At 41.6% G+C, this 27,804-nt stretch overlaps 1 protein-coding gene and 1 long non-coding RNA gene across 2 annotated transcripts in view; both read left to right on the top strand.

Moving 5' to 3' along the window:
- Window positions 1-1,001: 1,001 nt before the first annotated feature.
- On the top strand, window positions 1,002-7,632 carry LOC139416456 (uncharacterized). Its single transcript, XR_011635100.1, has 4 exons — window positions 1,002-1,084; window positions 7,012-7,049; window positions 7,169-7,303; window positions 7,506-7,632. It is a non-coding gene; the product is annotated as an uncharacterized lncRNA (long non-coding RNA).
- A 1,275-nt stretch (window positions 7,633-8,907) lies between these two features.
- Window positions 8,908-27,804, top strand: part of LOC139417561 (synaptonemal complex protein 2-like) — a 28,641-nt gene continuing 9,744 nt past the window's right edge. Inside the window, exons 1-18 of the mRNA XM_071166801.1 lie at window positions 8,908-8,927; window positions 9,079-9,164; window positions 9,461-9,555; window positions 9,809-9,843; window positions 11,059-11,201; window positions 12,033-12,085; window positions 12,179-12,224; window positions 12,353-12,457; window positions 12,922-12,982; window positions 13,262-13,407; window positions 15,270-15,344; window positions 18,236-18,337; window positions 18,567-18,675; window positions 20,025-20,182; window positions 23,792-23,875; window positions 25,831-25,897; window positions 26,161-26,212; window positions 26,340-26,422. Coding sequence (XP_071022902.1) covers window positions 9,150-9,164; window positions 9,461-9,555; window positions 9,809-9,843; window positions 11,059-11,201; window positions 12,033-12,085; window positions 12,179-12,224; window positions 12,353-12,457; window positions 12,922-12,982; window positions 13,262-13,407; window positions 15,270-15,344; window positions 18,236-18,337; window positions 18,567-18,675; window positions 20,025-20,182; window positions 23,792-23,875; window positions 25,831-25,897; window positions 26,161-26,212; window positions 26,340-26,422 — 1,429 coding nt within the window. The 5' untranslated portion in view covers window positions 8,908-8,927; window positions 9,079-9,149. The remainder of the gene's footprint in view (window positions 8,928-9,078; window positions 9,165-9,460; window positions 9,556-9,808; window positions 9,844-11,058; window positions 11,202-12,032; window positions 12,086-12,178; window positions 12,225-12,352; window positions 12,458-12,921; window positions 12,983-13,261; window positions 13,408-15,269; window positions 15,345-18,235; window positions 18,338-18,566; window positions 18,676-20,024; window positions 20,183-23,791; window positions 23,876-25,830; window positions 25,898-26,160; window positions 26,213-26,339; window positions 26,423-27,804) is intronic.

The following is a 27,804-nucleotide window of genomic DNA, read 5'->3' as shown; positions in this document are numbered from 1 at the left end:
TGTGTCCCACTTGTTGTTGATTCTTCACAAAAAAATACAGTTTTATATCTTTATGTTTGAAGCCTGAAATGTGGCAAACGATCGCAAAGTTCAAGGGGGCCGAATACTTTCGCAAGGCACTGTAACTGAGTATATAGTAAACATCACCAAAAGCCTGTGGTGTCTGTTCAACCACCCTAAACAAATGGATTATACACTTCTAATTAGAATAAACATAATTTATGACATTAACATTTTGTAAATGTGATGACATTAATATCAGTTGAACAGGTAAGATCACAGAGGTGAACTGCATATGGTACTGGTATGAGCTCATAATGATGGGGAGAACATAGCTAGCATTTCTCCCTTACACCACCAGAGGGTAGTAGTATGTTCACTAAAATCATGAGCAACTCGGCAGGCTGTAAAGTCAGAGAGAAAGGCTGTGCTGCTCTGGCCTCTGCTCGGATGTTAACTCCCTCAGCCCTGAGAGAGCTGGAGCTGAACTTCAATCACCTAGAAGACTCAGGAGTGAAGCTGCTCTCTGATGGACTGGGGAATCCACACTGTAAACTGGAGACACTGAGGTCAGTATTCCTGTAATTGTTCAACAAGTAATAATTGTCCCTGTGTTTATAGAGGCCAATGTAAGTATGATGCATTGTGTAACAGTTGTCAGTTGTCTGCATATTGTAGAGCAAAAATATTTACTGTAACCAGGGCTGTGTAACATGGCCTTTTACTGGGGAAAGAGTATAATCCGAGACTATTATCACCCAAAACCTGGGAATTCTGTTAATTTTCCATATAATACAAATAATTTATGACATAAACATTTTGTAAATGTGATGACATTAATATCAGTTGAACAGCATTTCTCCCTTACACCACTAGAGCGTAGTAGTGTGTTGACTAAAATGATGATCAACTCTGCAGGCTGTAAGGTCAGAGAGGGAGGCTGTTCTTCTCTGGTCTCTGTTCTGGTGTTACACCCCTCACATCTGAGACAGCTGGACCTGAGTGGCAATCACCTACAAGGCTCAGGAGTGAAGCTGCTCTCTGATGCACTGGGGAATCCACACTGTAAACTGGAGACACTGAGGTCAGTATTCCTATAATTGTTGAATAAGGGAAAAATGTTCAACAGTTCTAGATTAAATAAACACTATCCATATAATGAAAATGTTATGTTCTCGTGGGCCCACAAAAGGTTCAACGAATTGTGTGAAGGGTAGGGATGGGCAGATTTCTCCATCCCTTTCTCCGGCTGTTGTATTGGGCAGTTAAATGGTGAGAAAGTCTCAGTCCCAGGAGCAAAAACCTGCATCAGGAAATGTTGTCCATCATAGTTCATGTGGGATTCAATGACATTATGAAGGGCAGCTCAGAACAGCTGAAGATGGATTTTAAAGAACTGATTGAGTCTCTGCTTGACACCAACAAACGCCCCACAATATCTGGCCCTATACTCTTCCTAAATCGTGGCATTGAACGTTTCAGATTACTTTTAGCCCTCCATAACTGGCTACGAGACTATTGTAGTTCTGTCAGTATAACATTTTTGATAACTTCTGGAAACAAACCTCAATTTATAAGGTGGATGGGATCATTTGGGTTCCTGGATCCTTTCACAGCATTATAAGGCTGCGTTGAGACAATGACTTATCAATGACCCAGGCCCAGCTCAGTTAATCCCTACCATTGTGTCACTGAGTTTCCATAATGCTTCAGCAAATGTACATTATCCCAAGGGCGTTAGAAGACACAATTTAAGTAACCTAATGTAAGTCCCTCAAACTGCCCTGAATGCCTCTACTGATCCTATAGCTGTTGTAATCATTTGCCTATGAACCAAAGTGATACTGTTAGCACTGAGGTGGTGTGCCCTGGTAGGAAGTCCACTGTGTGAAGCTCACCCTGCACTAACATAAATAACATGAGCTTGTCTACTTCTGCTAAGCTTCCCAGTAAAGCAATGAAAACAATCAAACATCCCAGAAAAGTGTTCAAAATAGTCCACGATAACGTACAGCGCATTCGGGAAGTATTCAGACCCCTTGAACTTTTCCAACATTTTGTTACATTACAGCATTATTCTAAAATTGATTAAATAAAACATGTTCCTCATCACTGTACACAAAATGCCCCATAATGACAAAGTAAAAACAGGATTTTAGACATATTTGAACCTCAAATCATACTGTGTTATCTGTAGTCCACATAGTCACATCTTCGGAGGCAGAATAAATCAGTTGAACGGGCATTTGATTTCCATAGGCTGGCATATTTTTTCACGGGACTATGTATGCATTTTGATTACTGCATACAGGCAAATGATTACTGCATACAGTCGCTATAGGATCAGCAGAGGCATTCATGGCAGTTAGATCGACATTCATTAGGTTACTTACAATGTGGAACAAGTCAAGGGGTCTGAATACTTTCCGAATGTTAGAACTCCATGTTATTCAATTATTGCACCCACACTGCTCGTGTGCGCCAACGAGCGTCTTTGTTGCCAAGGGCTAAAATAGAAGTCATTCCTATTTCTAATAAATTCATTAGGCCCTAAACTATGAATTTCACATGACTGCGCAGTGGTGCAGCCATGGGTGGGGAGCCAGGCCCAGCAAATCAGAATGAGTTTTTTGTCACAAAAGGGCTTTATTACAGACAGAAATACTCCTCAGTTTCATCAACTGTCCGGGTGGCTGATCTTAGACAATCCCGCAGGTGAAGAAGCCCGATGTGGAGGTCCTGGGCTGGCGTGGTTACACGTGGTCTGTGGTTGTGAGGCCGGTTGGACGTTCTGCCAAGGGTGGCTGTGAGGGTGGGGTGGCTGTGAGGGTGGCTTGTACTGTAGAGCTAACTTCTGGGTGTGTGCCACAAGACACACACAATGAACACTGTGACATTGATACACTCTAGTCATGTACAGGATCATGTAAATATTGATGGAATATTCCTAAACTGGTTCACAAACATTGTAAACTAGACTTAATTAATCAAGAGTGAATCATCACACACTGATTGCAAAAAATATATTAATTTGAAAATCAGAAATAGTTTTTTATATATATATTTTTTTACATCTGTTTATGGTTCTATCCAAATTGCCTCACTTTAAATACATGAACGTTTTTGTATGTGTTCAGTTTTAATTTGTGCCTGAACCTTTGTTTTTTGCATAAAAGTGGAAGAAAAACTTATCTGTTAATGTAACATTTGTTAAGGGGCGTTATTTCCCTAGACTTAGATGTTTGTGGTCTTTGTATGTTTTATTACAGAGTGTTGTGGACATTGTTCATAGCCTAGGTCACAAATGTTTCTGTCAAATTGTAGTCAACAACTATTTTTGTCTATATGAGCTAAATTAAACTAAATGAAATGTTCCTGTAATTATGAAATTAACTGAAGGAGGTGTAGGCCTACTAATCACATTTTGGTGAAAGTAAAGAGGTTTGGTTCTTGTTATGTTTGGTGAATGCAGAGCTACCCACGAGACCTTTGGAATGGGAACTGTCTGATATTTTTCCTTATATGATGGAAAGGACAACTTAGTTGTAGATTAGGCTTTCTCCAACTATCCATAGAACTATCTCTGGGTCGTTCCACGAAAAGAGTGCCTTTTGCGTAACCTTTGATATTTTAAGTAGAAATTGTGCTACAATACTGAATGTTAAAAGTATGTTATATTAAATGAAGTGCCCGTTAATAAAGACCATATGGAGAATTGAATCAATCTGAATATAAAGACTTGCTAAAGTAATTTTCTTGGTATTTCATTACTTTAACATAATGTTTCCTAAAAGTTCAAACATAGTTACATTTCAATTTTGTTAATGTTCTAGGAACGTTCTCCAACTGGTTTGACTTTGGGGATGTTCTCAAATAGTTCAGAGAATGGTGTGAAACAGAATTCTTCTGTGGACATTTCAGTACTTTGGCATAATGTTTCCTACAGGTTTTTTCATTGTTCTATTTAAAGCCATGTTCTTAAATTGTTCACGGAACATTAAGAAAACGTTACATAAAAAACACAAGAGAACTTTAGTAACGTTCAGAGAATGTTCTACGAATGTTATTTTAAAACGTATACATTCTGTTCTCAGCATCAACAAAACTTTCTCTATCCTCTATCTGTGGTTCCCAAACGTTTTATAGTCTCGTACCCCTTCAAACATTCAACCTCCAGCTGCGTACCCCCTCTAGCACCAGGGTCAGCGCACTCTCAAATGTTGTTTTTTGCCATCATTGTAAGCCTGCCAGACACACACTATAGGATACATTTATTAAACATAAGAACGAGTGAGTTTTTGTCACAACCCGTCTCGTTATCGGACCAGGGAACAAATAATAATATAATAATAATCAATAATTTTGCTCTTTATTTAACCATCTTACATATAAAACCTTATTTGCTCATCAAAAATTGTGAATAACTCACCACTGGTTAATGAGAAGGATGTGCTTGAAAGGATGCACATAACTCTGCAATGTTGAGTTGTATTGGAGAGAGTCTCAGTCTTAAATAATTTTCCACACACAGTCTATGCCTGCATTTAGGTTTCATGCTAGTGAGGGCTGAGAATCCACTCTCACATACTGTAGGTATGTGGTTGCAAAGACCATCAGTGTCTTAACTGTGCGATTTACCAAGGCAGGATACTATGAGCGCAGCCCAATCCAGAAATCTGGCAGTGGCTTCTGATTAAATAAAATTTTCACAGAACCGCTTGTTGCAATTTCGATGAGTCTCTCTTGTTCTGATATCGGTAAGTGGACTGGAGACAGGGCATGAAAGTGATAACGAATCCAGTTGTTTGTGTCATCTGTTTCGGGAAAGTACCTGGGTAATTGCGCCCCCAACTCACTCAGGTGCTTCGCTATATCACATGAGACATTATCTGATTTTTTGCACACAAAAAATCATACAATGATGGAAGGACCTGTGTGTTGTCCTTGTTGATGCAGACAGAGAAGAGCTCCAACTTCTTAACCATAGCCTCAATTTTGTTCCGCACATTGAATATAGTTGCGGAGAGTCCCTGTAATCCTAGATTCAGATCATTCAGGTGAGAAAAAACATCACCCTGATAGGTCAGTCGTGTGAGAAACTCGTCATCATGCCAGCAGTCAGACAAGTGAAAATTATGGTCAGTAAAGTAAACTTTAATCTAGCCTCTCAATTCAACAAAACGTGTCAATACTTTGGCCCTTGATTTTTATTTGTCGTACCCCCGATGGTATTGTGCGTGCCCCTGTTAAGTGTGTTCAGGTGTGTTGGCCGTGCACACTAATTCCACCCACCCACCTAATGAGTGCTTGTTTCCTTTGAAATGTGGTCTGTTTTAATAGACTAAAATGAACAGCTTTGTATGATTTAAAAAACATGGTATGCTAGTTCCATCCTGGTGGCGGAGTGGACTAATTCCATGGAAAGAAAACAGAAGATTATAGGTTCAAATCTCACTGATGCTGTGCCAATGTGTTTGGATAATGCCTGGCCATTTTCTGGTGTTTTGTGGTGGAAAACTGAACGGGTTGAGCATAACAGGTCAACCCTGTTACCCATAGGTAGACAGGCAATACATCTTTTAACCATTTATTTTTGGGAGTGAAGCTTGCATTCAATTGCCACTTCCTGATGCACACAACAAGCTTCCATCCCCCTGTCACAAGGGGATTTATGGCTGGTTTAAGATGAAATCCTGTTACTTTGTTTTTGCACTTACTTCATTATTTTATTTAACCTCTTGATAGGGAAAACTTGTTTTTATCAAGTTGAACATGTGCTCTTTATGACAGACTGTTAAAATTAGGTGAAACAAAAAGTATTATTTGACCAAGTTACACTTCTCAAAATGCACCGAATTGGTGGAATGACCCCTCTCACTCAACTACCCATTTTACTATCTCTCACCCAGTCATCCTCAAAAGCTCTGATTGCTCACCTGGAGTCATCAGCATACAATATTTAGGTGATCTTACGGGAAGCAAAGCACAACTTTAGAAACTGTTCATACTTATGATTAGAATTATTATTCTACTGCGCTGCCACCTGTAGCGCCAAAACCGTAAATTCTACCAACACCAAAACAACTTTAAAACGTCCAGACTATCACTGGCCAGAGCAAGCTGCTCACCAGTGGTATAAAGTACTTAAGTAAAAATACCTTAAAGTATTGTCATCCCTACTGCCTCTGATCTGACAAGAATCACTAAACCCAAATGTTTTGTTTGTTATGTCTGAGTGTTGGAGTGTGCCCCTGGCTATCCGTAAATAAAATAAAGACAGGAAAATTGGGCCGTCTGGTTTTCTTAATATAAGCAATTTAAAATGAATTACACTTTTACTTTTGATACTTAAGTATATTTTTGCAATTACATTTACTTTTGATACGTAACTGATTTGACTGGTATAGTGATGTTGGAAACTCCGTCTAGCTAGCCAATGCCTCCACTAATCCATTGCTTTCAGATTTGTGTGAAGTAGTGAACGAGTGTACACTTCGAGAGAAAAGAGACGCACTTTGTGTGCAGGATCTGCGCACCAGACACACCGTGCGCATGCTGGTCTACCATTATTTTCGCGCGCTCCAGCATCCATCACTCGACTCACAACTTCACTGAGGAAAACTGACAGGTAGCTAGCAATGTTGATCGTTTGCAAGCTAGAATAACATCTATTTTGTCAAAAACTAAATTTATTCAGTCACACTATTTACGATCACCATTGTGTATTTACAAAATTAAGTGTGTAATGTTGTTATGCTCAATGTACAGGGAAATGAACACGCTAACGCTATGCTCTGAATTGTCAACTTTAGCTAGCGACTGTAACGTTAACTGTTAACGTTAGTTGGCTAACGTCGCTAGCTAAGGTTAGCTATCTTATATCTGAGTGACAACCTGCTTTTTACGTCTGTGGTGACAACACGGCATGACACTTATTGTAAGCTAGCCAGCTTTAGCTAAGGATTACACTTATCTAAAGAAGATCCACTTTCATTTAATGATCTTTCACAGTGGGTGAATGTATGATGGCGCCACCTCAGGACCCACAGGTAAAAAAAACGGTTCAAAGTATGTCTAGTATGTGAAAATTGTAACGTTAGTTCTATTAATTTAAACTTGGTATCTGCTAGCTAGCGATGACATGTATCTGCTAACCCTGTTCTTGCAGTTGGAGAAGCTGGTTGATGAGGTGCTTAAGAACAGCAATTTTCAGGCATTGGGTGACTTCTTGCAAGATGATGAGGGAACAACTTGGAGATGTTCCAAACAATTCCTCGCCAAATTGGACAAACTTGTTAGTAGGGTAAGGATGGACTGTAACGTTACATTCTTCTGCTCAACTCACAAGTTCTATATGTCTTTGGATGCTTTTGCCCAGGAGTAATCCCACTTGTTACTTGTGATTACATTTACTTTATTTGCAAGTAGCTAGCTAAGGACAGTCTGTTCACATTCTTCCATGTTTTGGTTTAGTGTTTTATGTGGTTCTAATTTTCTTTGTTTAGGAATTAGATCACAGAAATGTCAAGCATGCTTGTTTGGGACTCACAATCCTGCACAAATTTGGGAAAAACCTGGCTTTACCTGGAGGTCAAGGCTTATCTGGGATGGTACTCCAAGGTCTTGTCAAAAAGATAAGTATTTCAACCCTATTATACACCCAGTTGCCAGTATATTAGGTATACCACCCCGTTCATGAAAACAGTTTTTTCCTATAGACAGTGAGTCACGTGGTAGTTGCTTGCTATATACGCAGGCAGATAGGCAGAGGCATTCAGTTACTGTTCAATTTAACATTAGAATGGGCAAAACGAGTGACCTAAGCAATTTTGAGCGTGGTATGATCGTCAGTGCTGGTTCCAGTATTTAAAAAACAGCCAGCCTCCTGGGCTTTTCATGCACAACACTGTCTAGGGTTTACAGAGAATAGTGCAACAAACAAAAAAGATCCAGTCAGCGGCAGTACTGTGAGCGAAAAACAGCTTGTTGATTGGAGGTTCGAAGGAGAATGGCAAGAATCGTGCAAGTAATGGGCGGGCCACAAACAGGCAAATAACAACACAGTACAACTGTGGTTGTCCAGAACAGCAACTCGTCAGTCCTTGTCACAGATGGGCTATTGCAGCAGACGACCACACCAGGAGTGGGGTTCACCTCCTATCAGCTAAAAACAAGAAGAAGGGGCTCCATTGGGCACGCAATCACCAACAATAGACAATTGAGGAGTGGAAAAACAGCCTGGTCCGACTAATCCCGGTTGCTGTTGAGTCATGCTGATGGCTGAGTCAGGATTTGGCGTAAGTAGCATGAGTCCAAGGCCCCATCCTGCCTGGTGTCAACGGTACAGGCTGGTGATGGTTTTGAGGTGTGGGGAATGTTTTCCTGGCACACGTTAGGTCCCTTGATACCAATTGGAACAATGTTTCCACGCCCTGAAGAATTCAGGCTGTTTTGGATGCAAAGAGGGGGTCTGACCCGGTACTAGGTTGGTGTACCTAATAAACTGGCCACTGCGTATATGGCCACCCTACATTTATAACCATATTATAGCAGGCTTATGTTTGTTGTATGAGCTATACATTATGTGAATATATTTATATTGAGTGGTGGATTGAGTGAGTATCTGTCTGTGTGCACATGGTGCAGTGGTTTGAGAAAGCAAGGCTGTTGTGGATCGAGGCATGCACACAGAGGAATGAGACCTTGCTGAACCTAGCTGAAGACTTATTTGACTCTGTAATGGTGAGCATTGAATGTGGAAATAGTCAAATGTGCTTGACCAGACAATTGCTGTTTATAATATAGTTAAAGAACTTAAGTAGTTTATTTTCTAGCAATTTTTTCTTCTTCTAAATTTGCACTTTAGCTACCATTATCTGCAGCTTTGTTTTTCCTCCAATAGGTTGTTCATGAAACAAGTCTAGAGGGTATGTGTGCACTTTTTAAAAACTTATCCTGAAGTTTTTGCTTCTATTGTCTTATCATAAAACATGCTAGGACACAAGCATGTCTGTGTTTAACTGATAACTTGTCCAATACATTAAATTAACTACATTTATGACTGATTCTTTTTTTTAGGAACATATGAGGTCACTGAATGCTTTCTACATCTCATTGGCCAGCTGGCTGCAGACCCAAGAATCCACATAATGATCCAGAAAGAGGTGAGGGAGAGTTATTTCAATGTTGACCAAAATAATGCCAAATTTCTGAAGTGTATAAAGAATATGTCCTATAAAGCAATCTACGTGGGTTCAGCTGCGTAAGTTACTACTATAATGGATTATATCATTTTTTGCATTATTGAGGCAAATGAACCAACTTGGGTCTCATTGTCCAAGTCTCTGAATGGGATAGTGTAGCTCAGTGACATGGTTTTACACTTCAATATCATTTTTGAATGACTTTTAAAACGTGCTTTTCAGGTACATTGACTTGAGTCCATGTCATTTTTTAACAGGCTATTCGGAAACTGAACATCATTCTGGATAAGATCCCAGCGGAGCTCAAAAAGGAGAAGAAGATCTTATCATCTCAAGAGGCCTCGGATCTAATGTATGTGACGCAGAGGGCTGTATCCTGATACATTAAATTCTTTACTTCAAATGATGGGTGTAATCTATTTATCATCTCACTGTGGCAATCTGTAATGCCCTGTATCAACAGAACCCCACAGTAGATAATAACTAGTGGTGGGTACCTATATCAATAATTCAATATGATATTGATATGAGCGAGGCATGTCGTGAATTCTATTGATTGGTTGGTTGGTTGATTGGTTGACTGGTTTGTCTGCTTCATTCCACAGGAACAACCTGGCCAGTCGAATTGTAGAGGGTGGAGGTAATTGCCCCTCCAGTGTCCTGTTCTGCCCCTCCAGTGTCCTGTTCAACCAAAGTCTATGTTGAGAAATTCAATGTAAATTCAATGTGAAATCAGCAAAACATTTCACCATGTCATTGGGCCATGTCATTTTGGGCTCCCAAGTGGCGCAGCGTTCTAAGGCATGATGCTAGAGGCGTCACTACAGACTCTTTTTCGATCCCGGGCTGTATCACAACCGGCTGTGATAGGGAGGCGCACAATTGGCCCAACGTCGTCCGGGTTAGGGGAGGATTTTGCCAGGGGAGGATTTTAACCCTAACCCTAACCCATCATTGTAAATAAGAATTTGTTTATAATTTTATTAAAAATAAATGTTTTTTTAAATTTTTACCCCTTATTACCCCAATTTCGTGGTATCCAATTGTTGTAGTAGCTACTATCTTGTCTCATCGCTACAACTCCCGTACGGGCTCGGGAGAGACGAAGGTTGAATGTCATGCGTCCTCCGATACACAACCCAACCAGCCGCACTGCTTCTTAACACAGCGCGCATCCAACCCGGAAGCCAGCCGCACCAATGTGTCGGAGGCTACACCGTGCACCTGGCAACCTTGGTTAGCGCGCACTGCGGCCCCCACAGGAGTCGCTGGTGCGCGATGAGACAAGGACATCCCTACCGACCAAGCCCTCCCTAACCCGGACGACGCTAGGCCAATTGTGCGTCGCCCCACGGACCTCCCGGTCGCGGCCGGTTACGACAGAGCCTGGCCGCGAACCCAGGGACTCTGATGGCACAGCTGGCGCTGCAGCGCCCTTAACCACTGCGCCACCCGGGAGGCCTAGAATTGGTTTAGAATTGACTTGCCTAGTTAAAGGTTAAATAAAATAAAAACCATTAAATACATTTAGTTTAAAAGTTGGGTGAAAAAAATACAAAATTCCTTTACGTTGATTACTTTTTGCAAATCCAATCAGTTTTCCACGCTGATTTAACATCATCACATTGAATTATTTTGTTGAAATGACATGGAAACAACATTGATTCAACCAGTTTTTGCCCAGTGGGATGCTTACATTAGAGGCCACACACATATACAAACATTTTCTCTCGCCCACTTTCTCTTTTTCTCACTCTCTTTCTCTACCCACCCACCCCTCCTTTTCTCTTTCTTTCTCGCTCTCTTTCGCTACCCACCCCCCCCTTTTCTCTCTCTTTTTCTTTCTTCTCTGTAGATTATGACCTGCAGATAGCCTTGATGGAAGCCCTGTGCAGGATGACCACCCGTGCCCAGAGGAAGGAGCTGGCTGACGACTGGTTCTCCATGGAGTTTGTTGCTAGCACCTTCAGCAAAATTCAGGACTCTGAGTTTGAGACGGTAAAGCCTGGCCGTTATAGCAAAACCCAGGCCGGGATTCAAACAACATCCCACCTGGCCACACTGGGTGAATCAACGTTGTTTCAATTCAATGAAATTACATTGAACCAACGTGGAATAGACGTTGAATTCAATGGTGGGAAAGTACACAATTGGCATACTTAAGTAAAAGTAAAGATACCTTAATAGAAAATGACTCAAGTAAAAGTGGATCACCCAATAAAATGCTACATTTAGACGTATTTGGTTTTCAATGTTATGGTTTTCAATGTTTTCAATGTTAAGTATCAAAAGTACATTTCATTGCTAAAATATACTTAGGTATCAAAAGTAAAAGTATAAATCATTTCAAATTCCTTATACTAAGCAAATCAGACGGCACCATTTTATTTTTTAATTTACGGATAGCCAGCGGCACACTCCAACACTCAGACATCATTTACAAACTAAGCATTTGTGTTTAGTGATTCTGCCAGATCAGAGGCAGTAGGGATGACAAGAGATGTTCTCTTGGTAATGTGTGTATTGGACCATTTTCATGTCCTGCTAAGTATTCAAAATAGAACTAGTACTTTTGGGTGTCAGTGAAAATGTATGGAGTAAAAAGTACATTATTTTCATAAGGAATGTAGGGAAGTAAATGTAAAAGTTGTCCAAAATATAAATAGTAAAGTAAAGTACAAATACTAAAAAAAAACGACTTAAGTAGTACTTGAAAGTATTTTTACTTAAGTAATTTACACAACTGGTTGAATTGACATCTGTGTCAAGTTCAGTTATGTACGTTTTATTCTATAATGCTTAATGGGACAATGCAACGTGTCTTTGCAGGACTGCCGCAGGTTTCTAAACCTTTTGAATGGGATGCAGGGAGATGGGAGAAGGTACACAGACATACATTTGATTAGTGATCATACTGTAAAACTCACACGGCTCTACTACTATATCACAACATATGCCTGTTATTTCTCTCCCAGAGTGTTCTCCTACCCTTGTCTGGAGGTGTTTCTGGACAAACATGAGGTCAGTCCCTACACACACACACACACACACACACACACACAGTTAATGCATGCAAACCAAATGTTTTTCAGTTTGCTTAAGAGATGTTCAATTTGGCCGATTGAGTCAACTGTGATGTGTGCCCCCAGTTGCTGATGCCCTCTGATGAGAAACTGGAGGAGTTCTGGATCGACTTCAACCTGGGAAGTCAGAGCGTCTCCTTCTACTTCTCTCTCGCCGATGAGGATGCACAGGTACCGCTGACACTTGACATGACTGTGAACACTAAGGGGTGGTTTCCCGGACCTAGATTAAGCCTAGTCCTGGATTTTAAATCATTCTCAATGGAGAATCTCCATTAAAGTCCAGAGCTATGCTTAATCTGGATCCAGGAAACCACCCCTTACTGACCATCACCAAGGTTTATTTGACGTACAGTAATGCACAAAGTGAAATGAGTCCTGAACTGAATGTTGATCAAATCTACTTGCCGTAGCCACATGGCTTACTTTTTCTATTTTGTATAATCTGTATAATATAGGCATCAATTATTCACTCTACCATTGGCAGCATTACGTGCTATATTTGGAATTGACTTTCCCTCAGAGTCTAGAGTCCGAGTTAGGTGGATAGGATAGATTCAGAATTAGGGGGATCAGTGGTAGGACTGGTTACCCTTGCAGGTCAGCAAAAAAATTGTATTGGAATTTTTCCACAGGAGGGTCAGTGGGACACAGCCTGTATCCCTGAGAATGAAGTCCACAGTTACACGGTCACAGGTAACCAAACGTATATGGACAAACACTCACCTTTTATTTTAGCCCACAAGTCAAAGCTAGCCATCTAATGCCCATCTAGTAGGGTGGAAAGAATGTGTTGCATAGAACAGATATGACTGTCCGCCATGGCGTCAACTCTATTCAATACATTTATATCTGCAAAGTTTCTGCACATTTCATATTACTAAAAACGCCCTTGTGTGTGTGCACTGAAAATGCCCTTGTGTGTGTTCGGGAAACACCCTGCTGTGTACTTTCACATGTGTGCTCTCTGTCCAGAGGAGGGTAGGAGGAGGGTGCTGAAGTTAAAGCTGACAGAGCCGTTGTGTGTGAGTGGGGTGGAGGGCTCCCACCTCACCATCCACTTCAGCTCCTCCCTGGACATCATGCAGGCAGCCAGGAGCGTCTACGGAAACAAGAACAAAGTAGGTAGCGTTTATAGGAAAACATTTTGCAACGAACGTTTTCCAACACAAAAAGTTTCTTATTGGACAAGTTCAGGTATGTCCTTCTCCTGTTCGGCAGGTTTTGTTCTGTTTGGTTTCTAGTGAATACTACCCTGCTAACAGGAGACAAGATGGCCCCTAAGCCTGAGAACTGTGGCCCTATGTAATCTTATTCTTTGTGAACTACAAGGCAAAACTGATCATAAAATATTTTTTTACAGCTTTTCCCCCGCAGATTTCACAAATCAATCCATGATAATGAATGTGTTTTTTGGCCTAACTGTTGGAGGCTTAAAGTGCATTCGGAAAGTAATCAGACCCCTTGATTTTTTCCACATTTTGTTATGTTACAGCTTTATTCTAAAATGGATCATTTCTAAAAGTTTTTGTCCCACATCACTCTACACACAATACCCCCTAATAAACAAAGCAAAACATATTGCAAATTTATTACAAATTAAAAACAGATATCACATTTACGTAAGTATTCAGACCCTTTACTCAGTACTTTGTTGAGGCACCTTTGGCAATGATTACAGCCTTGCGTCTTCTTGGGTATGACGTTACAAGCTTGGCACATCTGTATTTGGGGAGTTTCCCCCACTCTTTTCTGCAGATCCTCTCAAGCTCTGTCAGGTTGGATGGGGAGTGTCGTTGCACAGCTATTTTCAGGTCTCTCCAGAGATGTTTGATCGGGTTCAAGTCTGGGCTCTGGCTGGGCCACTCAAGGACATTCAAAGACTCCTGCCACTCCTGCGTTGTCTTGGTTGTGTGCTTAGGGCCTTTTTCCTGTTGGAAGGTGAACCTTCGCCCCAGTCTGAGGTCCTGAGCACTCTGGAGCAGGTTTTCATCAAGAATCTCTCTGTACTTTGCTCTGTTCATCTTTCCCTCGATCCTGTCTAGTCTCCCAGTCCCTGCCGCTGAAAACATCCCCACAGCATGATGCTGCCACCGCCACGCTTCACCGTAGGGATGGTGCCAGGTTTCCTCCAGACAGGCCAAAGAGTTCAATATTGGTTATCAGACCAGAGGTGCCTTTTGGCAAACTCCAAGCGGGCTGTCATGTGCCTTTTACTGGTGGAGTGCTGAATTGATAGTGGTCCTTCTGGAAGACTCTTCCATCTCCACAGAGGGACTCCACGGAGGAACTTTGTCAGAGTGACCATCGGGTTCTTTGTCACCTCCCTAACCAAGGCCCTTCTCCCCTGGTTGCTCAGTTTGCCCAGGCGGCCAGCTCTATGAATAGTCTTGGTGGTTCCAAACTTCTTCCATTTAAGAATGATGGAGCCCACTGCGTTCTTGTGGACCTTCAATGCTGCAGAATTGTTTTGGTACTCTTCCCCAGATCTGTGCCTCGACACAATCCTGTCTCGGAGCTCTACGGACAATTCCTTTGACCTCATGGCCTGGTTTTTGCTCTGACATGTACTGTCGACTGTGGGACATTGTGTGCCTTTCCAAATCATGTCCAGTCAATTGAATTTACCACAGGTGGACTCCAATCAAGTTGTAGAAACATCTCAAGGATGGTCAATGGAAACAGGATGCACCTGAGCTCAATTTTGAGTCTCATAGCAAAGGGTCTGAATAGTTAAGTAAAGTATCAGTTTTTTATTTTTAATAAATGTGAAAAAATGTCTAAAAACCCGTTTTCACTTCGTCATTATGGGGTTGTTGTCTGTTGATTGAAGAGGGAAAACATGTATTTAATACATTTTGGAATAAGGCTGTAACGTAACACAAAGTGGAAGAAGTCAAGGGGTCTGAATACTTTCCAAATAGTCTGCATATCTTGGGGGTGATATACTGATACAAAGGCCTGTTTCCTTGTTTCCTGTCAGTCGTTTGTGGGCAAGAGAAGAACCTCTGTCGTGAAGACCACAGTCAAGATTGTTATGGATGACAACTGCTCCCAGGTAAGCATTTGCATCTTGTGTATTCTACTCCCTGTTCATCTTACAAGTAGACAGAAATTTTACAGTGGAAAGGCAACAAAAATCTGCGCTCTCGGATTGTAATGATAGTTCATACGGGGTTCTCCCCAAAGACTATAAGATTGGCGCTGTCCTACCTTGTGGACTTTGTTGCAAAAAACAAATATATATATACAGTACCAGTCGTTTTTCTTAATTTTTTACTATTTTCTGCATTGTAGAATAATAGTGAAGACATCAAATCTATGAAATAACACATATGGAATCATTTAGTAACCAAAAAAGTGTGAAACAAATCAAAATATATTTGAGATTTTCCCAGTCTTGGCATTCTCTCAACCAGCTTCATGAGGTAGTCACCTGGAATGCATTTCAATTAGCTGGTGTGCCTTGTTAAAAGTTCATTTGCGTTTGAGCCAATCAGTTGTGTAGTGACAAGGTAGGGGTGGTATACAGAAAATAGCCCTATTTGGTAATAGAATAAGTACATATTATGGCAAGGACAGCTCAAGTAAGGAAGGATGAAAAGCGTGCCCACGGTAAACTCCCTGCTACTCAGGCCCAGAAGCTAGGATATGCATATAATTGGTAGATTTGGATAGAAAACACTCCAAAACCGTTAAAATAATGTATGTGAGTATAACAGAACTGATTTGGCAGGCGAAAACCTGATAAAAATCCATCCAGGAAGTAGGATTTATTTTGTTGTTGTAGTTTTCTATACAATGCCATTACAGTATCCATTGACTTAGGACTCAAATTGTAGATCCTATGCCTTCCACTAGATGTCAACAGTCTTTAGAAATTGTTTCAGGCTTGTATTCTGAAAAATAAGGGAGTAAGATCAGTCTGAATGACTGGACCCTAAAGTGTCACAGAGCTTTTTCATGCGCAATCCCGAGAGCGCGCCTTTCTTGTTTACCTTTTATATTGACAACGTTATTGTCCGGTTGAAATATTATTGATTATTTATTCTAAAAACAACCTGAGGAGTGAATATAAACGTCGTTTGACATGTTTCTATCAATTTTACTGCGTTTGAGCCTGTGGATTACTGAAGAAAATGCGCAAACAAAGCTGAGGTTTTTGGTTATAAAGAGAGACTTTATCGAACAAAACAAACATTTATTGAGTAAATGAATGTCTTCTGAGTGAAACCATATGAAAATCATCAAAGGTAAGTGATTAATTGGATCTCTATTTCTGACTTGTGTAACTTCTACTTGGCTGGTTACTGTTTGTAATGATATGTCTGCTGGGCGATGTTCTTAAATAATCGCATGGTATGCTTTCGCCGTAAAGCCTTTTTGAAATCTGACACTGTGGTTGGATTCACAAGCACTTAATCTTTAAACCTAAGTATAACACTTGTATGTTTTCAGAATTTTTATAATCATTATTTCTGTATTTGAATTTGGCACTCTGCAATTTCACTGGATGTTGGTCAGGTGGGATGCTACCGTCCCACGTACCCTAGAGAGGTTAAGACATTAAGGTCAGTCAATCCAGATAATTTCAAGAATTTAGAACGTTTCTTCAAATGCAGTCGCAAAAAGCATCAAGCGCTATGTTGAAACTGGCTCTCATGAAGACCGCAACTGGAAAGGAAGACCCAGAGTTACCTCTCCTGCAGAGGATAAGTTCATTAGAGTTACCAGCCTCAGAAATTGCAGGCCAAATAAATGCTTCAGAGTTCAAGTAACAGACACATCTCATCATCAACTGTTCAGAGGAGACTGTGTGAATCAGGCCTTCATGGTCGAATTGCTGCAAGAAAACCATTACTAAAGGACACCAATAAGAAGAAGTGACTTGCTTGGGCCAAGAAACATGAGCAATGGATATTAGACCGGTGAAAGTCCAAATTTTTAGATTTTTGGTGCTAACTGCCGTGTCTTTGTGAGACGTAAATTAGGTGAAAGGATGATGTCGGCATGTGTGGTTCCCACCGTGAAGCATGGAGGTGTATGTGACAAATAAAATTTGATTTGATTTGGAGCAATTTGCCATCCGATCTGGTTGGCGCTTAGTGGGACTATCATTTGTTTTTTTAACATGACAATGACGCAACACAGGCTGTGTAAGGGCTATTTGACCAAGAAGGAGAGTGATGGAGTGCTGCATCAGATGACCTGGCCTCCACAATCACCCGACCTCAGCCCAATTTCGATGGTTTGGGATGAGTTGGACCACAGAGTGAAAGAAAAGCAACCAACAAGTGCTCAGCATATGTGAGAACTCCTTCAAGACTATTGGAAAAGCATTCCAGGTGAATCTGGTTGAGAAAATGCCAAGAATGTGCAAAGCTTTTTAACACTTTTTTGGTTACTACATGAATCCATATGTTTTATTTCATAGTTTTGATGTCTTCACTATTATTCTACAATGTAGAAAATAGTAAAAATTAACAAGTAGGTGTGTCCAAACTTTTTACTGGTGATGTATATATTTTTTTACTTTGCCAAGCACCACAGCCTAATGGGGTATTTATTTTAGCTCTAGATTGCAGGAAATAACAGTTACACATGTGTTTAAAAATTACCTGGCTAGCCAGCCTTTCTAGAGAGAGCAGTGCATTGTGGGTTTTGTATTCCACTTGAGCTTTGCGGATTTCCACAACAATTTTCGTGTTGCTCCCTAACTTATAACGGCGAAATGCAGAAACAAATGGCATATTTGCGTTATTTAACAATGTAAATCAGAGGAATTAGGGGTTTTGAGTGAGTTATTCCTTGAATATAAAACAGTATTGGTGTTCCAACACACAGCAAATGTCTTCCAACCACCATGCATACCAATGTATTTGCGCTATGGGATTGCATTGCCTGGGAAATGTTAGAAAGTGAGACTGACAGACAGTCATATCCAAACAGGCTCTTGTTCCCGAGAGTCAGATGTCCCCCGACGCTGACGTGGAGAGAGAGAGGGACAGTGTCCCCTGTCTGCTACCCCCTCGCCCCTCTGGACCCTTACAGGTGGCTGATAACCACTGGGAAGTAACTAGCTAGTTATCTGAGTTAGCAGGAAATCATTGCTGGTGTGGAGTATTTAATGCCATGTAAAGCTTGGCACAGTGTACTACTGTAAGTGAACAAAGACTGCAGAACACCAGTTAGTACATACCATTGGTGGCTTGTGTGATATTCTAACTGAGGATGGTCTTATAATGAAATGCACACATACACACACTGTTTGTTATCCCAGATGGTGACTCCAGCCAAGAGGAGGGTGTCTGAGTCCAGCACGTTCATCACCAGCAGCGGAGGAGGGAGGGGGACAGGAGCCAGCCCCTTTAGCGTTGTTATGGCAGCATGTGGGTACCCCTCACAAAAGTATGTAGACACTCCTTCAAATTAGTGGATTCTATTTTTTTCAGCCACACCCGTTAATGACAGGTGTATAAAATCGAGCACACAGCCATGCTATCTCCATAGACAAGCATTGGCAGCAAAATGGCCCGTACTGAAGAGCTCAGTGACTTTCAACGTGGGACCGTCATAGGATGCCATCTTTCCAAGAACACCTGCCCTGATAACTGTAAGTGCTGTTATTGTGAAGTGGAGCATCAACGGCTCAGCCTCAAAGTGGTAAGCGACACAAGCTCACAGAACACGATCGCCGAGTGCTGAAGCGCAAAGTGCATGAAAATCGTCTGTCCTCAGATGCAACAATCACTACCGAGTTCCAAACTGCCTCTGGAAGAAAGGTCAGCACAAGAACTGTTCGTCGGGAGCTTCATGAAATGGGTTTCCATGGCCGAGCAGCCGCACGCACACGAGCCTAAGATCACCATGGTCAATGCCAAGCGTTGGCTGGAGTGGTGTAAAGCTTGCCGCCATTGGACTCTGGAGGAGTGGAAATGCTTTCTCTGGAAACACTTCACCGTCTAGCAGTCTGATGGACAATAAGGGTTTGGTGGATGCCAGGAGAATGCTACCTCCCCGAATGCATGGTGCCAACTGTAAGGTTTGGTGGAGGAGGAATAATGGTCTGCGGCTGTTTTTCATGGTTCGGGCTAGGCCCCTTAGTTCCAGTGAAGGGAAATCTTAACGCTACAGCATACAATGACATTCCAGATGATTCTGTGCTTCCAACTTTGTGGCAAAAGTTTGGGGAAGGCCCTTTCCTGTTTCAGCATGACAATGCCCCCCAGCACAAAGCAAGGTCCATACAGAAATGGTTTGTCAAGATCGGTTTGGAAGAACATGACTGGCTTGCACAGAGCTCTGATCTCAACCCCATCGAACACCTTTGGGATGAATTGGAACGCCGACTGTGAGCTAGGCCTAATTTCCCGACCTCACTAATGCTCTTGTGGCTGAGTGGAAGCAAGTCCCCGCAGCAATGTTTCAACATCTAGTGGAAAGCCTTCCCAGAAGAGTGGAGGCTGTTATAGCAGCAAAGGGGGACCAACTCCATATTAATGCCCATGATTTTGGAATGAGATGTTTGACGATAATGTGTCCACATACTTTTGGCCTGTAGTGTACATCTGCCTCAACCTAAATAGAGTGGAATAGAGTAAAATGGAATACTACTTTGTTATTTAGTTCTGTTGAAAGCGATTTGTCTTTTTGCTTTCTTTTTGTTGAATGCACCTGCGTGTGTGTGTGTCTGTGCGTTTTTAATGTTGGTCTTTGATGGATTCCCCTCCTACTTTAGCCACTCCCAGAGGCAGCAGGCCCAAAGTGAAGCCGGCTATAGAGCTGGTCAGGTCGTGTGAGAGGCAAGGCCAGTCGGGCCTGGGGGAGCTGAGGACGGCCAAACCCTACTACAATGCCGCCCCTGGCATTACACTGAGCCACAGCAGGAGGGAGCAGGTGCAGAAGGACTTACCATAGAAATGGAGTTACATTTACATTCATGCATTAATTACAGATATACAGTGCCTTAGGAAAGTATTCAGACCCCTTGACTTTTTCCACATTTTGTTACGTTATAGCCTTATTCTAAAATGGATTGAGACATGTTTTCCCCAGCAATCTACAAACAATACCCCATAATGACAAAGTAAAAACAGGCTTTTAGACATTTTAGGAGAAATACCTTATTTACATAAGTATTCAGACCCTTTGCTATGAGACTCGAATTTGAGCTCAGGTGCGTCCTGTTTCCATTGATCATCCTTCAGATGTGTCTACAGCTTGATTGGAGTCCATCTGTGGTAAATTCAATTGATTGGACATGATTTGGAAAGGTACACACCTGTCTATATAAGGTCCCACAGTTGACAGTGCATGTCAGAGCAGAAACCAAGCCATGAGGTTGAAGGAATTGTCCATAGAGTTCGGAGACAGGATTGTGGATTGTGGATTGTGTACTGGATTGTGTGGATTGTGTACTAAAAAATATCTGTAGCATTGAAGGTTTCCAAGAACACACCTCCATCATTCTTAAATGGAAGAAGTTTGGAACCAGCAAGACTCGAGCTGGCCGCCCGGTCAAACTGAGCAATCGGGGGAGAAGGGCCTTGGTCAGGGAGGTGACCTCTGTCAGGTCTAGAGGTCCTCTGTGGAGATGGGAGAACCTTTCAGAAGGACAACCATCTCTGCAGCACTTTATGGTAGAGAGGCCAGACGGAAGCCACTCCTCAGTAAAAGGCACATGACATTCCGCTTGGAGTTTGCCAAAAGGCACCAAAAGACTCTCAGACCATGGGAAACAAGATTTTCTGGTCTGATGAAACCAATATTGAACTCTTTGGCCTGAATGCCAAGCGTCACATCACTACGTTGAAACCTTGCACCATCCCTACGGTGAATCGTGGTGGTGGCAGCATCATGCTGTGGGGGGATGTTTTTCAGCAGCATGGACTGGGAGGCTTGTCAGGGTCGAGGCAAAGATGAACAGAGCAAAGTACGAAGAGATCGTTGATAACCTGCTCCAGATTGCTCAGGAACCTCAGACTGGGGTGAAGGTTCACCTTCCAACAGGACAACAACCCTAAGCATTCAGCCAAGACATCACAGGAGTGGCTTTGGGACAAGTCTCTGAATGTCCTTGAGTGGCCCAGCCAGAGCCGGGACTTGAAGCCGATCGAGCATCTCAGGAGCGACCTGAAAATAGCCTTGTAGCAATGCTCCCCATCCAACCTGACAGAGCTTGAGAGGATCCGCAAAGAGCAATGGGAGAAACTCCCCAACGACAGGTGTGCCAAGCTTGTAGGGTCATTCCCAAGAAGACAAGGCTGTAATCACTGCCAAAGGTAATGCAACAAAGTGCTGAGTAAAAAGGTTTGAATACTTATGTAAATATGATATTTCATAATTTTGTTTTTGCTTTGTCATTATTGGGTATTTTGTGTAGATTGATGTGGAAAAATAACAATTTAATCCATTTTAGAATAAGGCTGTAACGTAACAAAATGTGGAAAAAGTTAAGTCATCTGAATACTTTCCAAATGCACTGTTTTTTATTTTATTGTATTTACTGTACTACTCAGTAGTGTCCCAATCCTAACTGGAGATGTATGTACAGTGCCTTGCGAAAGTATTCGGCCCCCTTGAACTTTGCGACCTTTTGCCACATTTCAGGCTTCAAACATAAAGATATAAAACTGTATTTTTTTGTGAAGAATCAACAACAAGTGGGACACAATCATGAAGTGGAACGACATTTATTGGATATTTCAACTTTTTTAACAAATCAAAAACTGAAAAATTGGGCGTGCAAAATTATTCAGCCCCCTTAAGTTAATACTTTGTAGCGCCACCTTTTGCTGCGATTACAGCTGTAAGTCGCTTGGGGTATGTCTCTATCAGTTTTGCACATCGAGAGACTGAATTTTTTTCCCATTCCTCCTTGCAAAACAGCTCGAGCTCAGTGAGGTTGGATGGAGAGCATTTGTGAACAGCAGTTTTCAGTTCTTTCCACAGATTCTCGATTGGATTCAGGTCTGGACTTTGACTTGGCCATTCTAACACCTGGATATGTTTATTTTTGAACCATTCCATTGTAGATTTTGCTTTATGTTTTGGATCATTGTCTTGTTGGAAGACAAATCTCCGTCCCAGTCTCAGGTCTTTTGCAGACTCCATCAGGTTTTCTTCCAGAATAGTCCTGTATTTGGCTCCATCCATCTTCCAATCAATTTTAACCATCTTCCCTGTCCCTGCTGAAGAAAAGCAGGCCCAAACCATGATGCTGCCACCACCATGTTTGACAGTGGGGATGGTGTGTTCAGCTGTGTTGCTTTTACGCCAAACATAGCGTTTTGCATTGTTGCCAAAAAGTTCAATTTTGGTTTCATCTGACCAGAGCACCTTCTTCCACATGTTTGGTGTGTCTCCCAGGTGGCTTGTGGCAAACTTTAAACAACACTTTTTATGGATATCTTTAAGAAATGGCTTTCTTCTTGCCACTCTTCCATAAAGGCCAGATTTGTGCAATGTACGACTGATTGTTGTCCTATTGACAGAGTCTCCCACCTCAGCTGTAGATCTCTGCAGTTCATCCAGAGTGATCATGGGCCTCTTGGCTGCATCTCTGATCAGTCTTCTCCTTGTATGAGCTGAAAGTTTAGAGGGACGGCCCGGTCTTGGTAGATTTGCAGTGGTCTGATACTCCTTCCATTTCAACATTATCGCTTGCACAGTGCTCCTTGGGACGTTTAAAGCTTGGGAAATCTTTTTGTATCCAAATCCGGCTTTAAACTTCTTCACAACAGTATCTCGGACCTGCCTGGTGTGTTCCTTGTTCTTCATGATGCTCTCTGCGCTTTTAACGGACCTCTAAGACTATCACAGTGCAGGTGCATTTATACGGAGACTTGATTACACGCAGGTGGATTGTATTTATCATCATTAGTCATTTAGGTCAACATTGGATCATTCAGAGATCCTCACTGAACTTCTGGAGAGAGTTTGCTGCACTGAAAGTAAAGGGGCTGAATAATTTTGCACGCCCAATTTTTCAGTTTTTGATTTGTTAAAACAGTTTGAAATATCCAATAAATGTCGTTCCACTTCATGATTGTGTCCCACTTGTTGTTGATTCTTCACAAAAAAATACAGTTTTATATCTTTATGTTTGAAGCCTGAAATGTGGCAAAAGGTCGCAAAGTTCAAGGGGGCCGAATACTTTCGCAAGGCACTGTAACTATTTTGTGTAACTGACAGTCAATCTCTCACTGTCAATGGGAGATTTGAGTAAAAATTCCAGATGCACTTTGCCATTACATAGATACTGCAATTCTCACCCTAACACATCGATACCAATGGGAGACTAAGTGAAAATTCAACTTAAATTTAAGTAAGGATTTGTCCCTTAGAGTAATGTACTTGAGACTAGATGGAAGCTAAACCCTCCTGTAGCATAGGCAGCAGCACTGAGGGGGAAGTCCTAACACCAACGGCAGTTGAAATATCTCTCGTATATGACAGAGTGGAAGTTGGGATTTGCTCCTAAAAGTTTATTATTTTTTTCCCCAGATGGATGCGGTGGTTGCTCTATCACAGAGCAAAGCTACCAAGCAGGACACCAGAGCTGGACCTGTGGCAGAGAAATACCGCAGGGTTGGTCTGGTCTTTCTCCTAACTGTTAGGAGTGGTAGTACAACGGATAGTAGTTTTTCATTGATAATCGTACTAGTAGCTGTAGCAATAGTTGTAGTAAGTATGTTCTAGGTAGCCTTGTCCGTGCCAGAAAGGCTACTGTCCTCTGGGCCAATCTCCTGTTCCTGTAGCATGCGTCAGCTTTATGTACAAGTACACCGCCTGGACAGTACGCTCCTAATAGTAGTGACATTGCGATATTCCAACAATGGTAATATTGGAGTAATTATTATACATTTATAGCAGGGTTTCTGTTAGCCGGCAATTACCGGCTTTTGGCCCCCTAAAAATAAATGAAAACTGTTGCTGGCCAAAATGACCGGGAGGAAGAAAATCCCATTGCAAAATAATGCTTTTTATTCATTAATGGAAATTGATACACCGTGATCCATTGGATGCTAAAGAAATGAGCGCATGGAAGTCAAAGCCTATAGGCCAATGGAGCATTAGTTCTGTAACTTTAATTGCTCTTTCATACTGAGGATTGGTGATTATCAACGGGGAGATTGTTGGAACGATTTTCAAAATCGATTACGGTGAGAAACTATAGATTTAATATATCATTATTTGCCTCCCAAGTGGCGCAGCATCGCATTGCTTGAAGCGTCACTACAGACCTGGGTTCGATCCCAGGCTGTGTCACCACAGGCTGTGACCCGTAGTCCCGTAGTGCTGCGCACAGCGTCATTAGGGGAAGGTTTAGCAAGGGGGGCTTTACCTGGTTCATCGCGCTCTAGTGACTCCTTGTGGGGGGCCCGGGCGCCTTCAGGCTGACTGCGGTCATCAGTTGAACGGTGTTTCCTCGTTGGTGCGGCTGGCTTCTAGGTTAAGCGGGCAGGTGTTAAGAAGTGCAGTTTGGCGGGTCATGTTTCGGAGAACGCATGACTCGACCATCGCCTCTCCCGAGCCCGTTGGGAGTTGCAGCGATAAGACCAGATCACAATTGGATATCACAAAATTGGGGAGAAAAGGGGGTAAAATACCCCCCCCCCCCCCCAGAATATATACTGTGTATATATCATGTTTTAAATATTCTCATTTGCAGTGGATGTAAAAAATAAAATACAAAATCCTATATTTCTGTGCAGCAGGCGAGGTACTTCTATGTGTGCTCAGGCGCTTGCGCTCCCTCGAAATAATCAGGACAGAGAAACCTGACACATACTCATTGCTTACATGGAGCACTCCAAACAAACAAAAACAAATCTTGTAAATTATGGTTATGAAATAAACTAAAACTTCTTTCTCACAAGTGTAGCAGGTTGTGAACTCTGCAAACAACGTTTCCACTCCGAGAATGAGAATGATACATGACTGTAATTAATACATGCACCAACAGAAATGTGTATAACCAAATGATGGGTATATTTACTACTGGTGACATGTAATGGGGAATTGGTTAAAAAAAAAATATCCACGGGCAAGCGATTCACACAATGAAACAATGAATGCGCAAGAATTGTCTTAACATTTTAAATTCTACTCAAGAAAAATTATACTCACACCCCCCTCTTTCTAAGTTTAACAGAGATTTGCATCTCTCACATATGGAACCGCTATCAGGTGCGCTGTTTTCCTGCAAATTGCATTTATTGGCTGCTTCCTTACTTGTTCTGTTAAGATGCATTATCATCATCTAAATCAGATTTCTGTCATTTTGAGCACCGTAGGTGGACGCCATAATGAGTTATGCACCCAATGCATATGGGTTCGGTAAATTCCTCAAATGGCCGGTAAATTAAAATCTTCCCGGTCAAGTTGTCCGGCGCCACATTATATATAGCTATGGTTGTAGTAGTAGCATCTGTAGTGGTAATTCTATAAGTCTATCATTATTAGTTGTAGCTGACTAACGAGGAGCAGTAGCAGGAGGTAGTAGCAGTAGTTTAATTATTGTACCGGTACTCGTCTTGCAGCACATCCCAGTGGACAAAGTGGTGGAGATGGTCCAAACTGACCAGGCAGAGGAAGAGGAGCTTCTTGGTACAGTTCCTTCACACTTTATATACTGTATACAATGACTGTGATATGGTTGTCCTAACTAAATTGAATGCACTGACTATTTAGTCGCTCTAGATAAGTGTCTGCTTAATGACAACATGTCATTTAAAAACAAATGTAGATAGGTTGTGACAGTCACTTGGGCATTTACATTTTCTCTGTAATACATCTCCCATAAATGTAACATAAATGTAATGACTGTAAACACACCGTTTATTTCCCTTTACCCTCATTCTATCTAACAGACAGCAGCATTGTCCCTGACTCCCAGCCTACCATGAAAACAGAGAGTACTATGTAAGTACATGGTCTCTGTCATTCAAATTACAATTGATTTAAAATCTGATTTTGAATCAGACATGTTTACTCATAGAGGAGCTTTTAGACCGTGTGTGCGTGCGTGCATCTGTGTGTGTTCGAACAGATTCTCCCACTGGAGGAAAGTGTCTGTATCTGAGATGCTGCTGCCGGTACAGAGAGGCTTCCAGAAGGCACTGCCCAAACCAGGTAATCTGCCCCAAGAACTTCCTCCTCCCAATCCCCTACAGTATTCTACAGTTATTTTCACAACATGTACAGGACCTATTTAGTTTTTTAAAAAGAGTTCAACTTCAAATAAATACTTTTAGAATTATAAAAATGTTGATAGGAATACAGTATGTAACTGAATTTAGATTTATGAGCATTTATGAGTAGGTAGTTAGGTAAGCTTTAGTAATCGCCTTACTAAATCCACACTCATCAACAGACTCATAACAGTTGCTGCTATTACTGAAATGTCTCATGAGAACCATGCATGCACAGTGTCTCCAATAGACTTTATTCACGCTGCGGCCATTGTTGATTGACTGACCATGTTCAGCTTTTGCAGTGGTGTTCAAATGTAGGCTAAGTCGTTTTTGTTCTCCTAAAATGATCACAAGTATTGCATCGTACGTAGGCTACATCTTTGAAAACAGAAGTGTTTAAAATTATTATTATTATTTTTTTTTACCCAAAGTGGATTTCTGTTTTTTCATTGAAAAGTGTTTATTGTTCTCTTGGTCTCATCAGAGCTTTTAAACAAAATATTATATATATATTTCTGCATGTGGCTGCGTTATTGAGGTCATGTTAATCAGGTCTTTTGATTGAACTAGGGCTGGGCGATATAGCCCAAATATAATATTACAGTATTTAAAAAAGTAAATATAGACTGTATTACAGTATTATGCTTTTGAATAATAAAAGTTATATATTTGCTTTATCAAATACATTTTATTGGTCACATACACGTGTTTAGCAGATGTTATTGGGGGTGTAGCGAAATGCTTGTGCTTCTAGCTCCAACAGTGCAGTAATATCTTAGAAGTAATATCTAACAATTACACAACATATACCCAATACACACAAATCTAGTGCAGGAGTGGAATTAAGAATATAACAATATATGGACGAGCAATGTCAAAGCAGCATAGAATAAGATACAGTAGAATAGTATACAGAATATACATATGAGATGGGTAATGCAAGATATGTAAACATTATTCAAGTGACTAGTGTTCCATCTATTAAAGTGGCCAGTGATTTCAAGTCTATGTATATAGGCAGCAGCCTCTATGTGCTGGTGATGGCTATTTAACAGTCGGATGGCCTTGAGATGGAGACTGAAAAACAGCTTCTCGGTCCAGCTTTGATGCACCTGTACTGACCTCACCTTCTGGTTGATAGCAGGGTGAACAGGCAGTGGCTCAGGTGGTTGTTGTCCTTGATGATCTGTCTGGCCTTCCTGTGACATTGGATGCTGTTGGTGACCTGAAGGGCAGGTAGTTTGCCCCCAGTAATGCATTGGGCAGACCGCACCACCCTCTGGATTGCGGCTGGTGCAGTTGCCGTACCAAGCGGCGATA

This window comes from Oncorhynchus clarkii, chromosome 9 (genome assembly GCF_045791955.1).
Source record: "Oncorhynchus clarkii lewisi isolate Uvic-CL-2024 chromosome 9, UVic_Ocla_1.0, whole genome shotgun sequence".
Classification (NCBI taxonomy): Eukaryota; Metazoa; Chordata; class Actinopteri; order Salmoniformes; family Salmonidae; genus Oncorhynchus; species Oncorhynchus clarkii.
This window is presented reverse-complemented; position numbering and strand designations above follow the sequence as displayed.